The sequence below is a fragment of the Phaenicophaeus curvirostris genome, chromosome 4, assembly GCF_032191515.1.
Source record: "Phaenicophaeus curvirostris isolate KB17595 chromosome 4, BPBGC_Pcur_1.0, whole genome shotgun sequence".
Lineage (NCBI taxonomy): Eukaryota > Metazoa > Chordata > Aves > Cuculiformes > Cuculidae > Phaenicophaeus > Phaenicophaeus curvirostris.
This window is the reverse complement of record NC_091395.1, coordinates 33,297,748-33,312,664: the sequence shown is the minus strand read 5'-3', so window position 1 is coordinate 33,312,664 and position 14,917 is coordinate 33,297,748. Positions and strand designations below refer to the sequence as shown.

The 14,917-nt window shown below is 35.6% G+C and overlaps 1 protein-coding gene across 1 annotated transcript; it reads right to left on the bottom strand.

Moving 5' to 3' along the window:
* Positions 1 to 2,616: 2,616 nt before the first annotated feature.
* RBM46 (RNA binding motif protein 46) lies at positions 2,617 to 14,513 on the bottom strand. Its single transcript, XM_069854878.1, has 4 exons — positions 14,363 to 14,513; positions 9,330 to 9,797; positions 8,418 to 9,200; positions 2,617 to 2,676 (listed from the first exon to the last, which is right to left on the bottom strand). The coding sequence occupies exons 1-4, from the start codon at positions 14,511 to 14,513 to the stop codon at positions 2,630 to 2,632; spliced, it is 1,449 nt and encodes a 482-aa protein (XP_069710979.1). The 3' UTR covers positions 2,617 to 2,629.
* Between the last annotated feature and the right edge of the window lie 404 nt (positions 14,514 to 14,917).

The following is a 14,917-nucleotide window of genomic DNA, read 5'->3' as shown; positions in this document are numbered from 1 at the left end:
AATGAAGGATGAGCTAGTGTATTAGTTTCAGATTTTAAAAGAGAGGGGGAAAAAAGCCTTCATTTTTTTTGTCATTCACTAAATGAAGCACTCTACTGAGAAATGCTAAACAGTCACAATAATAATAAAGATGGCTCACTCAAAATTACATACACAATTTCAAAGCTTGAAAACTATGTTCAGTTTAATGCTAAACAATGTTTTTTAAGAAGAACATGGCTTCATTAGAAAGCGAGCAAGCTGTGTTCAGCATGGCTACCTCAGGCAAGTAGAAGTGCTGTTTACTCAGCCTGGCTGAGATTAAGGCCTCTGTGAACACAGAAATACACGTATCCCAGCACAGAGGTGCTAACAACAGGAAATGCATCTTAGGAGCTGTAAATAAAAGTATGAGTAACTTGTATGTGCCAAGATTTTTTTTTTTGCCAATTATCTGAGATATTGAACTGCAATGTTACAACTATAGCAATATAACTCTCATAGCCTGACATAAAACCATTTAAAATACCACACCTTCATTGATGTAATAATACCTAATAAAACCTCTGTTTCTGGTATATGTTCTTCCTATAAAACTTTGCATAAAGTTTCAGAAACAAATATGAGTGTGGTATTTTCATATTATGTATGTTTATGTATGAAAAGGCAGGGGTGCCAGGGTAGTGTAGTTTTGGGGGGTTTAAATGTTTGCTTAAGATTTATTACTTACAGCAGAAGCTACAAAAATTCTATGTGAACTCAAAATACAAGAGTAGGAATTATTCCAACACTAAAAATAAGCTATTGTCATATGAACTTTAACAGGTAATAAAAATCTTTTAAACAAATTACGTTTTCAAAACTAATTTCATCAAGCTAACCAAAGTAATTTAACATTCTATTTCACTAATATTTAAGGTAAAATGCTGCACATGTGCTATGAGGAATTATTCACCAATAAACATGTAATGTGAATTTCCAGTAATTATCTATCAGCATGGTGTTCTTTTTTCTTTCTTGGCAAGATCCAGAGCAATAAAAATTCTGAACTTCTCTTCTCCAGGGCAATTCAAGCTGAAAAGGGTGTACAGTTGGCTGCAGAAAAAGAGGGGCAAAGGGAGGAGGAGAGAAAAAGACTTGATTTCAGCATGCATTCTGCATTACCTATTCCAAGATGGACTAACTATTAAGGAACATAAGATAATGGTGTAAAGAAAGCATTCAGAGTCTTATGCTTACAATGCTGCTTTCTTCCTCTGCACACCCAATACTAACTCAAATCATTATGAAATTATTTAGTCAACAGTTCAAAAAACATCAAAAAGAACCTAGCAAAAACAGAGAAATTAAAAATGAGATCTCACATCACTTTTTCTGAAAAGCCTTACAATTTTTTTTTAAAAAAAACATTCTTCAGGACTGAATATAAGTATCTTCTCAGCCTATATACTTTACAACAATGACCCTTTGTTTCACCTCCACTGAACACAAAATATTAATGAACAACTTTAGTGTGCATATGACATCACTGTTCTGAGTTTTAATTTGTTACATATGTCATGTATTATAGCAGCAGTCTTTCATATTGCATATTTAACACTTCATATGCGGATGTACTACCAACTGAGTACCACGTCCTGCCAAACACACACTGCATAAACAAAACTCAACTTTATTGTGGTCATCAATTGACTAGAAAAGGGCACTAACATCACTTCTGTTTTGAAGTGACTGACTCTACTGAAGTCACTCAAGTTATTTCATGGATAAACAGAGTCCAGAATCGTTGCATCTTTCTTACTTTTTTTTTTTCCACATTCCTCTGCACAGGCCTAGATTTACAAATTTTATGTTCCCTGTCCATAAGCAGCAGCAACAGGAAAATAACTGAATCTTCAGGACAAATCCAAAGTGACTCAGATTAGAAGCTTCCAGCTGTAAAGTTAACACTGAGCATGAATTTAATCCTATTTTCAGACTGCCTTATAAGCTTTTTTTAAAAGTTTTCAAAAAAATAGCTTTTAAAAAAAATGGTAATCCTCACTTTGAAAAAAAGAAAGAGGCCTCAGAACTGACAGACATCCACACTTAAATTCATCCACAAGAGTATATTTGAAAAAACGTCAATGTTTACCCTTGCAGCATAAAATGTAGAAAGTTAAAAATAACCCTCTTTGCAAGTTAGAGGAGATACTAGTCTCTTTCTTTTACATGGAAATGACTACCCAAAGAAACACATCAAGTCACCAGTGTAGTTAACAATTCCACTTCTGGGCATAAATTTAAACCTAAACTGGAAATGAAAATACTTTAGAAATGACTGAAAAATTATTCAGAGTAATTTTAGAAGTAAAAGATGTAACATTCCTTTGTGCTGTGCAATCCACGTGTATATCAAACTGGGTGATCCATCAGCAAGTCTAGAGCAGCACAGCTACATTTCTTTTAGGGAAAAAAAAAAACCACAACAAACAAACAACAACCTGGGTAGGGTATGTCTACAAGCTTTCTCAGAGGTGTGTACGTGGAAGTAATTTTAAGATCGCCTCTAATAAACAGCCTAAACATTGAAGCTAAGCCAGTGTCTTTGAGGGGCCAAAATTCTGCACCAAACACAATCCTGGGAGGTTCACTCACCTATATTACCCCGCTACGGTGCCTTCAGGGACAGCAAAGTTACACATGCTTTCTCAGGGGCTGTTATGAAAACCATTATGTATAAGACACCTGATAAATACGTAAGACTTCTAAATTCATACTGTTAAGGAACACCTTATACTACATTCTGAGACTGTTTAATAACCACTAAAAAAACCCACTTATTTGTATTTGCTAAACAACACCAGCAACTTCAGCTTTTTTTTTTTTAAAAAAAACACCTTAAATTTTGTACCAGGCTTTGCTTGTTCCAACAGCAGTACAGTTAATTTTGATAATGCAAACCAAGGTAGTGCTTAAGTAAAGAAAATTCCTACAACGAAACAGCAAAATAAAAATATCTCACTGGAACTGTGCCACCTTGAAGTTTATTGTCCAAAATGTAGGACAGCAGTCTACTGATAAGTTTGTTCTAGACCTAGATGCTGAGCATAGACTCCTGAACCAGTTTATAAAAGTTTTATCCTTGACTTGTAAACTGCATGCATGCAGTATTTAAGAAGTTTAAAGAAGTGAATTCATGATAGTAAGACATAATGCTTGCTCCACCAGTTTCAGTACAGTTTACTATATGCATTCTATGTGGTAAACTGGAATTAAACTGTTATTTATGTGCTATATTTAGTTACTAAAATACTTCTCCTCAATTCAGATATTTATCAGTGTATTTTTAATTTATTTTTTTCTCTTAAATGCTCTCATTTACCTGAGAATTAATGTCTTACAATTTTGTCCCAGTGAGACACCACATGGAATTGCATTTGTGAGTGAACAAAGAATACCCTAGTGTGGAATACATGTCTAAAACCTGGCAGATGCCAAAACTGAGGAAACTTTACTGAAACTTCTTCCCTTCTTCCCTACCACCCTTAAGTCAAACTCAAGAGGGAGATAACTCCCCAGGACTCAGCCTTTGCTACAGAAGGTGTTGTCTTAAGGACTTGAAAAAGGTTCTGAGATCATCCGGTACTGCCTTAAACCACTGGAATTTCACCAGCAGTTAGGTGAAAATGATCAAACAAACATGCAAAAAAACAAGCCCAAACCAAATCATAAGCATCTGAACCCTGGAAAAGCAGAACATTCTTCTGAGAATCATAGAACCCTTTTCTTTCCAGGGTTCAGATGCTTAGTCTTACTAACGGAAGGGAGATGGAAGTTCTACAATTCACAGCACCTCCGTGCAACTTCAAGTTCTTATCTGTCTATACTTCAGTCATCTAGATGAGCCAGTTTGATTCCTAAAGCTACAAAGCTACATCACTGATGCAAAGGACCTGAATAACAAATAACACTTGTTTTGGGAATGACTCTGCACTAACACTGACTCTGGACCAGAGAAGGAATGCAGAGTTTGTGTTAATTAGTACAACTATACAGTCTCCAGATTGAGCCGCCTCACATCTAGTCAACTTCAGATGAGGCAAGAGTAGAAAGTCTTACGTGTTTTTCTAACAGGACAACACAGTTAACAGCCAAACACCAACTTGCAAACAACACCAAGATGCTGTGTAAGTTCTAAAGACATAGACTTATTTGTGTATAAATGATATTCAGATTAATGGAAAAGTTATTAATTTCTTCCACGACGCATTCAGATTTTTACTACTCTGTTCCATTCCACCCCATTATTCACCTTCTGGAACTTTAACATGTGGCTCTGCTCCACTTCTCACAAATGGACATCCAGACATGTTATTTCCATATATTTAAACAAACCTTAGGTTCTTTCACTTTTGATCTGTTCATGATTTATCTAGTAACATTAAAATACAGCTTATTCATCTTTCAGTGAAATCGTAGTTTTCCACATTTTCTCCCAGCATCATTCTCAGAATATTCAGGTGACACCAAGTGGTCAATTGTTGTACTGCTCTCTATTCAGGACTACAGTATGTAGCAACAACCAAGAATTCTGTTAGTAAAAGTAAATACAGAAATAAATATCACGGAAAAAGCCAACATAGTGCTTTGGCACTATTAATCATAACAGGCCAATTTTAATATTATATCAAAGCAGTCCTTTCTCATTCACTCACCTCAGTCTGCTTTAAAAAGAAAAAACTCACTTGTACACATTATCAAAAACTGAGTGGCAAAATCATTAGGTTCACCTAAGAGAAGTTACTTACTAGATGGTATTAGTCCCTGTATCATCTTTGTACACTGATGTTTACAGCAAGTTGCTTCCACAAAGAATTACCCTGAGACTTTTCTCAAAATCACTGCTCTCCATAAAAAAAAGAATTTAAACCCACCACTCACAACACATGCATCAATGCAGCATCATTCAGCATGCCAAGCCATATAACAGGGACCCTGTCACATCTAGCAACTCCTCTTTAGCTTCAGATGCTTCTTTCAACATAGTGTAAATATTAAGTTGGAACAACCATCTAGGGAAAAGAGATTCTATTTCTAGACTCATTAGGGCTATGTATCAGTATCACAACAATGCCAGGCTCAAAAAGAGGGGTTTTATCAACATGAGAGAGGCGTATCTTTCAAAAGTCAGCCAAGTATGTTTGCTTTTAAATAAGGCTCTGCATGCTCTGTGTGGGGCCAAATTCTCAGAAACAAGAATGCACAAAGGCCACCAAAATAAAAGGTTTTGAAAGATAAAAAAGCCAGCAATAGGCTATTAGGTTGACAGCTTTAAAAAACAAATCTGGGATTTGGGAATTCTGCTAAGTAAGAATTCACATTAATTGTGATCACATGGCACACTGGAGCACTAAAAAGCTTTAAAATACTGTAAATGTAAATTCACCATAAAATGTTTTCCCTATAGCACTTGTAAATATAATTGCAGAAATAAAAATCTTAACACACACTTTCCTCACTTTTTAAAAACTTGTTTCCACTGAGGATTTGAACACAGGTGTGAATAATCATTCTTAGTCTAATTTGGCAATTCTACCCCAAAAGAAGTACAGGAGAGAAAATATTATCTTTAGATAACGCTGTCTATAAGCCACAAAATGGGCAGATACACATGGTCAAACTCAGAACCTGAAGCTGTCTTCATTCTTCTTTAAAGGAGAGCCTCACACCTCTATTTCGAGTTTAGCATCCATTTTATCTTTTGTGCTTAGAGTAACACAGGTTTATAAAGATATGGCCCTAATTTTCATAGCTAGAAAAAAACAGGAACACTCAACCAGTAAAATGCCCGCTCCCTGCTTCAGCGTGCAGAAAACCAGACACAGATACTTACCTGCTTTATTGTAAAAAATAAATAAATCTCATCACTTTGACCACCTGAATGTAGAGATGATCTACTAATACAAGCCAGACATGTCAGTGCTAAAGTGGAAACAATGTACAAGGCTTTGTCTTTTGGAGATTCATTTTCCTGTAAGACCTTCTAGGCTTGCAAAACAAAATCAAGTAGAACCAAGCTGCCAAGCAAGAAGAAAAACATTTCAGCCGTGCATTCCAAAAAAAAGGCATCACAGTCAAGTCTGAAATGTCTGCTACAAGCTGCATCCAAAGGAAAAGTTCCAGCACAGCCTAAGTATCAAGACACTTCCAGAACAAGCACTAAGTAAGTAGTAGTAGGAAGAGAAGGATGGCAAGACTATCTTAATAGTTTGTATCAGCGGTAGCTTTTCCAATCCACCATAACTAGAACCGGTGAGGGGTTAAAAAAAAAGCGGGGGAGATGAGAATAGAGGAGAACAGAAAAAGAGCTCAAACATTTCTCAGGAATAGAAGCAGTCATTACTAATGCAGGACTCCACTTAACCTTTCAATTACTATTTCTGTTATCATTTCCCTGAAAATTTAATTCCACTAGGCCAAAATTATCCAGTAAAAGCATTTTAATAAATACTTCTTTACCTGTTCCCATTTCTCCTCCTTCCACTCTAAAAGCAGAATCAAGCTTTAAATCTTGTGAATGCAGTCCTGGGCCCTGTATGTGTGCACAGCTAATCACAAAAGGATTATTAACTCTATCGTATGATCTCATTGTGCTTCTGTCCAGAGTTGCAATACACAGGATCACCAAGTCTGATGCCTCAGACACCAGACTGGCCCACACACAGCAGGCACTGTCCACAGAAATGCAACTCCTTTCAAACCTTTAAGTCCATGGCTTAAGAAGGCCAGTATTCTAAAGTAGAACGTGAAAAAACACAGCAGACTATTAAAAAACTGAAGTAACAGTAATTGAGGTGCAACCTGTTTCAACTTCCTAGATATTGTAAGAAACAGAAAAAAACATGCCTATCACCGCTCAAAAACCAAAACACTCCGAACCAAACAACTCTGGCATTCCTCCAATTCTGAATTTAAAAAAAAAAAAACAAAACCAAAAACAAACAAAAAAACCCACGAATCATAACTCTAAAACCCCCACAACTTTCTACACACAGTTAGACAAGAAAGTAGTTTGTATTATCTGAACAAGCCTAGCACCCCCAACATAGTTCTACACAGAAATAAGAATGTGGGGGGAAAAAAAACCCACAAACACAAACCTCTGGCTCTAGGACTCATTAGAAACACTTCTTTGTATTGACAGAAAAACACTCATGTTGGTCTACTAAAGACCAGAAAGAATTCATTTCATGATATAGTACCTACTGATCTAGTCACGCTGAAAGAAACCATGAAACAAATACACAAGAACATAAAATTACATGACAGTTCATAATACTTGAAAAATCATAAAAATCCACTCTAGCTCATTTCCAAATACACCGGGATGTAAAGGTGAGAAAAAGAGCTAGTTAAGCAGAAAAGCAACTGTTCAAAAGAACAAGTGGAATAAATTATATAAAGCTTCGCCTGAATAATGAGTTTTCAAACCATTACACTCTGTTATAGCCTTCAAATCTGAGTAGCAGAGCTAAAATTCTGATTTGTCTGAGGATAAATTTGATCAGAAAATGACTACAAATCCTAATGAAACAAACAGGCACTAGAATCAGTTCTGTGTTCTGAACGCTGCCTGCTGAATGTTCTGAAAAAAGCTGGGCAGGAACTAGGTTCCAAAAATGTTACATTTTCTATTATTGATGTATTTCACTTTACAGACAACTGTCAAAAGGGCAGCGATCTGTCTTCTTACTTACGAGAACACATTTTACCATAGCTTTTTATAATATAAAACCTTCCCTTTTCTAGCAGTTGCATTCTAATTTCAAGAAACTTAATATAAATAAACGAAGACACTAGACTTAGAAAGTAATTAAGAATAACTGTATCTCTATTTTCTCCCATGTTGTTTTAAAAGAAAACCACTAATGACAGCACTCTTTACCCTCAGATAATACATGTAGAGCCACGTAATGATACTCTGCTGTCGTCTTAAGAATGTCTATAGGGAGGAATCAAAAAAGCTTCCTAAAACTATTTATTCATCTGAGTATGCATCTACTACTTCGGTTTTCCCTTTTGATAATAAATCATTAATGCAGGCTTTCAAATAAATTTTCAGCACCATAACTACCACACAGATGACCTCATACCTGAGCGACTTAACATGTCATCTAGTTCGTCCTTATAAATCATTATGGTAGACAGATGAAAGCAAAAATGACAAAAATAACTCTAGTGTTGCACAAAAAGATGTTTATTCAGTGTTCTTTCAGGGCTGCCGCCTGATGCTCCAGACTCAGCTGAGTATGCAAGGAAAAAATTCTTCTGTAGACTAAATTATACTTTTATATAAAAGATAGACACACAAGCTGATATATATACACAAGAACCAATTCTAAAATAAATGTTCTAGCTTCAGTTCTTAAGAATTGATTGAAAGCTTTTATCCTTACCTAGATGTAGAAGTGTGAACTGTGCTGCCAATTCCTTCGCATCTTCTACCGTGGTACAGGGTTTGTTTGGCATGAAGGAGCTCTGAGAGCCATCTACAATACTATGAATAATCACCTTGTACAGCAAGCGTATTTTCCCATCCTGACTTGTGGTTGAATACAAGTAGTATTCTGGTGGTGCCCAGTTATTTTTGTTGCAAAAATAATCCAGATGCATTGCTGCAGAACTGAAGTGACTGGAGTTTAAAGAATACATGCTAATTGGAGTAAGCTTTCTTCCTGGAAAAGATGGGTATATACATCCTTCGAGCTCAGGAGGGCCTGGACTGTGCTGACCATTAAGATGAACTGGAAGACTTCCTGGTTCCCCTAAGGCTTTTTGATGACCATCTCCTTTGTTAGAAAACCCTAAGAGATTTTCAGAACTGGCGATTATCTGACCATTAAAATGTTGCTTCCAAGTACTTTCTTTGCTAACTGGCTTTGCTAGTGTTACCTCAATAATAGCTCCATCAATACACTTTCCATTCATTACAGACATAGCAGCAACTGCATCTTCTCGGTGGAAAAAATGAACAAAAGCATAGTCTCTCAGCTTCTTTACACGTTCAACTACTCCTGGCTTGAACTTGTTGAATTCAGCTTTAATTGTGTCCTCTGTAGTAGATATCATTAAGTTTCTTACATATAATACTTTAACTCTCTGCATTGTTTCTTCATCAACTTCTCTCTCTGGGTCTGCCCAGCCGACTTGAATAGTATGACCCCAGAGCTGTAATGTTCCTACAGCAAAGAAGCATTATATCAATAAGAAATATGCAAATGAAAACAAAATCATTCATAGAAAAAGCACAGAAAAGCCTCTAGAAAAAGCAGAAATTATGCATGCCATTTAATTATAAATAGGTTTACCTGGGATTAGCCGCCTTCTAGCTATCGCAGCTGCTCTGTGAGATTCATATTCTACAAAAGCAAAACCACGATTTTTGGTTTTGTCAGTGGCATTTGGATAAACAACGACATCCACCACTCCTTCTGTAACTTTTTTCATTTCATTCAGTATTTCTTCCTTCTTCTTTTCTTTTGGTATTGCTCCAATAAATAGTCTGCAGTTGTCCAAGCTTACGCAGACACCGATAAATTTTCCTGGACGAATTTCGTAATTATTAAGAGTCTTGATGGCTAGCTGGGCTTCCTCTTTAGCAGTGTACATCACAAAAGCATAGCCTCGATTCTCACCACTGAATTCCATCATCAGTCTGAACTCATAGATCTTCCCGGCCTTCTCAAAAACAGGAACTAATTCATCTTCATACACATCACGAGGAATCTTACCCACAAAAACTTCACATCCACGAGGCGGTGGAGGACCTTCCCAACCTTAAAATAAATTGTCCAACAATAACTTCAGTACAAATGCCAGATAAGACACACTTCCCCTGCCCCCCTACAATTAGGAGGTGGGAGTTATTTATTTATTTTTGGTCCCAATTTAAAACTAGCATATTCTCATCCATTATTTATTTTTTTTTTATTATTTTTGTTACGTTCAAAGAAAAAAAATGCCGTAAGACCACAATTTGTATTTCTTTTAATTCCTTCTTGTGTTTCTTTCCCTGGAATCTGTATGACATCCCACTGAACCTAGTATTATTTAAAATACTGACAGGTTTGCCTTGAGTCTATATTTCAATCACTTTCTATCCCTTAAAATTGTATATCATCTATTAATACAACTAATAGCTGATAACAGATAAAGAACTTAAGCAGTATTTTCTACTCTAACATTTGAAAGTTGCAAATGTTTCTCTGCGCTTCTTGTCCATATTTTAAGAAATTTCAATCAGGGTCCCCAATGCAGTAATTTTTTTCTTCCTTGACATCATTCAGGAAGTCCAAACACGTTGCTTTCACCTTCTCAATTTATTCACTAAAATAGGACTCCCTAAAGAGGGCAGGAAACTGAACCATAGTGTCTTTAACAGCTAAAAAGACTGAACATTTTTCTTCTGTATAACAGACTGCATGGGCTGGAGCTGGATGGTAGGAAAAAAAAAAATCTACAGAACAAATTAAGTCCCTAGTTCACATCTGAAATCTGTAAGAAGATCTACGTGTCTATCCTTAACACTCATACACCCTTTAATATTTCTGCCATTTCGGTATGCTCAATAGATAATGTAAAAATACTTACGTACATTTAAAAATACAAAATTATGGTCTGCAAATATAGCAATCATTTCAAGGTGATTTTTTAATTACCTTAAAACATTTTCCTTCATGGAAATATCAAAGAGGACATACCTCACTTATGAAAAAAAAAATTAACAGAATCAGAAATTTTTGCCATGTCACAGAATAAGTTTCCATCTATAGGCTGTACACTAAGGACTACCCAGTACACATGGAAGCTACCAAGACATCAGAATTGACATGTATGTAGAGCCACACTGCCATGGCTTATCTAGAAAAAATTGCAGCTGTGTTCTGCACAACATTCAACATCTTTATCATTTCCAGCTTTATAAACATTTATGACAACTTCAACTGAGGTCTGACACAACATGGTAAGTAATACAGCGTGCAAGCTTGTACTGTCATCACTCACATCATGCCAGTCAGCTGCCCACATAAAAAAAGCATAAACCAACGGTACGCCACTTAGGACCTCCAAAGACAAAAGCAACTGCACACCTTAATCAAGACAATAGGAAGAAGACTACATTTGATTGTCTAAGGAAGCAATGAAATTAAACAAAAATGTTCATTATTAACTAGACAAACTTTTACCATCAGCCTGATTACTGATTAAACAGTGATTCTCAGTGAGTACAAGCCATCTACCACTCAAAAAGCCCGTCTAATTTTAAACCTGCATACCTACTTAGCATTTCATGAACCAACTGGGAGTTCTGACTCCTGACTTAAAGAGAATCTGGTCCATGCCACATTTGCCAGTGAGTGACATGTATTTAACAGAGTGAACATGGAAACAGTTCATCAATCCTCAAGCACCAATCCTCAAGTAGTTAGCAACTGACCAGAGAGTTTCCTTGACCGAATACTTGACTCATTACTGGACAATACATGATGGCCTTTTTTTTGAAGCAGTTCACGTAACTAAAATGTCAATCAACACTGCAGTTATAATCCCCTCACTGTTAGTGAGATCCATGCCACCTCAAATTTTCCTTCATGTAAAGTCTAATGACTTACATACCTAGTGACCCAAACAAAGCAATGAAAATCTGTTTTCTTAACTATTTTTGTTGTTGTTGTTACACCCTACAGATACGTTTTCCATGACTGATTTAAGCTGAACAAGAACTGTGCTGCTGCCAACTGAGTTGGGAAAAAATATATCATTCTGGGGGGTAATTTTGAGCCAGATCAGCTTCTTGCTCTGGATACCTTTCAGTCAGATAATCCAAATGGCAAGAGGAAAACAGAACTGACAGTGGCACTATCTCTTTTGGCAGCAACAAAAGCTTACAGAAACCACACTTTCAAAAGCAAAATTCACACTGAAACTCTTCACTTGCAAACAGTAACTGTAATTTCCTACAAGCCATCTCAAGCATTCAAGTCTCATCTGGCCTAGAAAATAATTTCTAATAACTTATGGTAATTTCCAGCCTAAGCAAGTATGGAAATATATGAAAATTTAAAAGAGAGGTATGTAAGTATAATTTATGTCAATGAACAACTTATGAGAGATATACTATGTCAAACATACTTAGTTTCAGAAAAGATTAACGTAATTCATTAATAAAAGTAACTTTGTTAAATACACTTAATGCTGCCTAATGTTCTAATTAAAAGTCATAATTATAACATAAAAATGTGTTAAATAATTTAAGAACAGGCTGAGCCCTCAGAAAGTAGTCAGCGATGCCCTGCAGCTCTTTTTTCAGCACCACTTTCAAAATTATTTTGCAGGGCTCCATTTGCCTGTATTATGTAGGCTAGTAAAAGTATGTATGCAATTTCAGACCAGAAATACTTCCAAACAGAAATAATTTTTATGCAGATGTATCTTAAACTACACACAGCAACGAGCAATACAGTTCACGCTTACAAGCGTGACTTAAGGATACAGGATCATAGGCCGTAAGTGAGAATAAACTGAAATGGGCATGAAGAATTTTCTTTCTTTCCACTCGTTTAAGTGCAAAATCTGACTCAAAAAGAACAGTTACTGTACTCCATGTGATACAACCAGGACTAATGGCAAAATTCCTGTATATTGCTGATGTAAAAAATGACACTGGAAAAATTATTCAAAGAAATGCTTCAGAAAGATTTAAGGCATTTGATTCATTTCATAAGAATAACACGAAAGATTAAGATAAAGGTTAACCAACACAGTGTAATTAGAGAATTAGGTATTAGGTGTTTCATCAAGAAAATCTGAAAAACTACTTCAGACTAGAACTAAAGCCCAAATTCATCAGGAAATACGCTAACTATTTTAACAAGCTGTGTGTAGAAGATAATCCCACCTTTTAATGTTCTCAAAATCAAATCTAGACACTTTTCTGAAAATGAATCTTAACCAAAAAAATTTAGACCCAATGCTATGATAACTGAGCAGAAAATCAGTAGGTAAGATAGACAGAAGTTCAGACTAAATTATCTAGAAACTATTTCTTTTCTTAGCATATTCTTAGCATAATTTTTAACTCTTGAATAAAAGAATGAAAAAAAATATAATTAATAAAAAAAAAATACCTACTGAATTATTCCTCCTCTCTTCAAGTGCCTCCACTCAAACCAGTAACAAATTGAATCATTTGAGTTTTATCCATTTATTTCACAAACTTTCAGCCTTTGCAGCATCAAACAAAACCTCAAGTTTCTAGCATTCGCATAAGCGTGCATTGAAGTTAACTGATCTCATAACATTTTCAAACAGAAACACGGTTTATCAGTCCTACTTAAAATACCGAGTCATTTCAATCTATTTTAGAAAGCAAATTCGAAGTGCTGAACAAAGACTTTTTGTTGTACTACCTGCAAGTGTTACTCCTCTTCTGTAAACTAAATCTGCATCAGCAGTTTCAGACCAAGTATGTTAGCAGGGTGTAGGGCCATTTCAAAACATTTACTATTATCAGTTATTGCTAAATTACTTAATCACAGTATCAGACACGGTTTTTAAATAGCATTTAACACACAAAAAAAAATTAAGTCTTCCAGTGCAGTAACATCCTACAAAGTCCTACTAAATCCAACAGCCACTGTTTCCAAACTGCAATGTGCATATTCCATATAACGTAGGGCTTAATCCTAGGTTTTTTTTGTTATTGACTTCAGTGGAAGTATAATTGGGCATATAGGAAAATATTTCAGCGACAAAGTGTTTTCACTGCAGCAATAGCTTTCCAGTTCAAGTGCGTAAGTCTCCCATTTGCACCGTAACAATAAATCCCAAGCAACCAAAAATTAACTAAGATGATAATAGTTGTTTTTATAGCATCAATACAATATCTCTTACTCCCTGGGACTTTTATTAACTGGGTTGTGGGGTTTTTTATTTACACACGGATACATACTCAACAATTTCTGTTTTCCAGAGTATTAGTGCAAGATAAACTCCAGTTCTTGTACTGTTAATTTTACTTTTAAAAACAAATCCAGGCAATAAATCCTCCAGAAATTCAGCATTTTATCAATCTTTCTTCTCAGAATGGAGGGAGGGGGGGAATATTTTAGATATGGAGAATAGATTAGTCACCTCTGAAAACAAAATGAGTTAAGAGAACATAGGTTTGTAAAGAAAAAAAGAAAAAAAACCAAAAAAAACCAAAACAAAAAACACAATACTATTACCAGGCACTGTCAAGATACAAGAGATGAGGCCACATACATCTTCAGTATGCTTCAGTATAGCTCTCTGTACAGAAAATAAACTCCACTTTCATAACCTCAAAAGAAATGCTTACCTGGAGGAGGACCACCAAATTTCCTTTGGCCATTTTCTTGAACTATGCTGTATCCAGTCCTCTCCATAAGTCCCAGTAAAGCAGCCTCATTCTCACTGCCACTTCGGATTTTGCCACATCCATTTGCTGCAGCTTTATTTTCCCTGTGCATTATCTGCAATAACTTCAACATAACATTGCAAATATTTCAATTCAAATAATTCTAAGTTGTTATATGTATGTTATATGTTGCTACCAAACCAGAAAAAGACAATACGCTATACTCGCCTATTTATTGTGACTGTGTTTAGCACAAGGCTTCAATCCTACTCCAATTCCAACTACTACCATCTATATATTTCCTTTCAAAACATTGTTCTATAGCTGTGATTACAAATGCTGGTATTACAAATGTTTTTTAAGTATGCTGCTCCTTCAAGCACAATAATGAATTCCCTCAGTTGTCTAGAGACCTATATGCTACTGAAAATGACAAGTTCCACTTTCTTATTACTACATTTTATAGAAATAATAATGATTTTAAAACTGCATTTTAGTACAGAAATACTTTAAAAA

What these genes read in the sequence shown, in the direction of transcription:
- RBM46 (XM_069854878.1), bottom strand. Translation starts at nt 14,513, where the DNA reads ATGCACAGGGAAAATAAAGCTGCAGCAAATGGATGTGGCAAAATCCGA. An exon ending in TAGAAGGCGGCTAATCCCAG is followed by an intron (nt 9,201 to 9,329) that starts GTAAACCTATTT and finishes TCTTTGCTGTAG; the next exon opens with GAACATTACAGCTCTGGGGT. An exon ending in GTTCACACTTCTACATCTAG is followed by an intron (nt 2,677 to 8,417) that starts GTAAGGATAAAA and finishes TTTTCATAACAG; the next exon opens with CCCCTGAGAAAGCATGTGTA.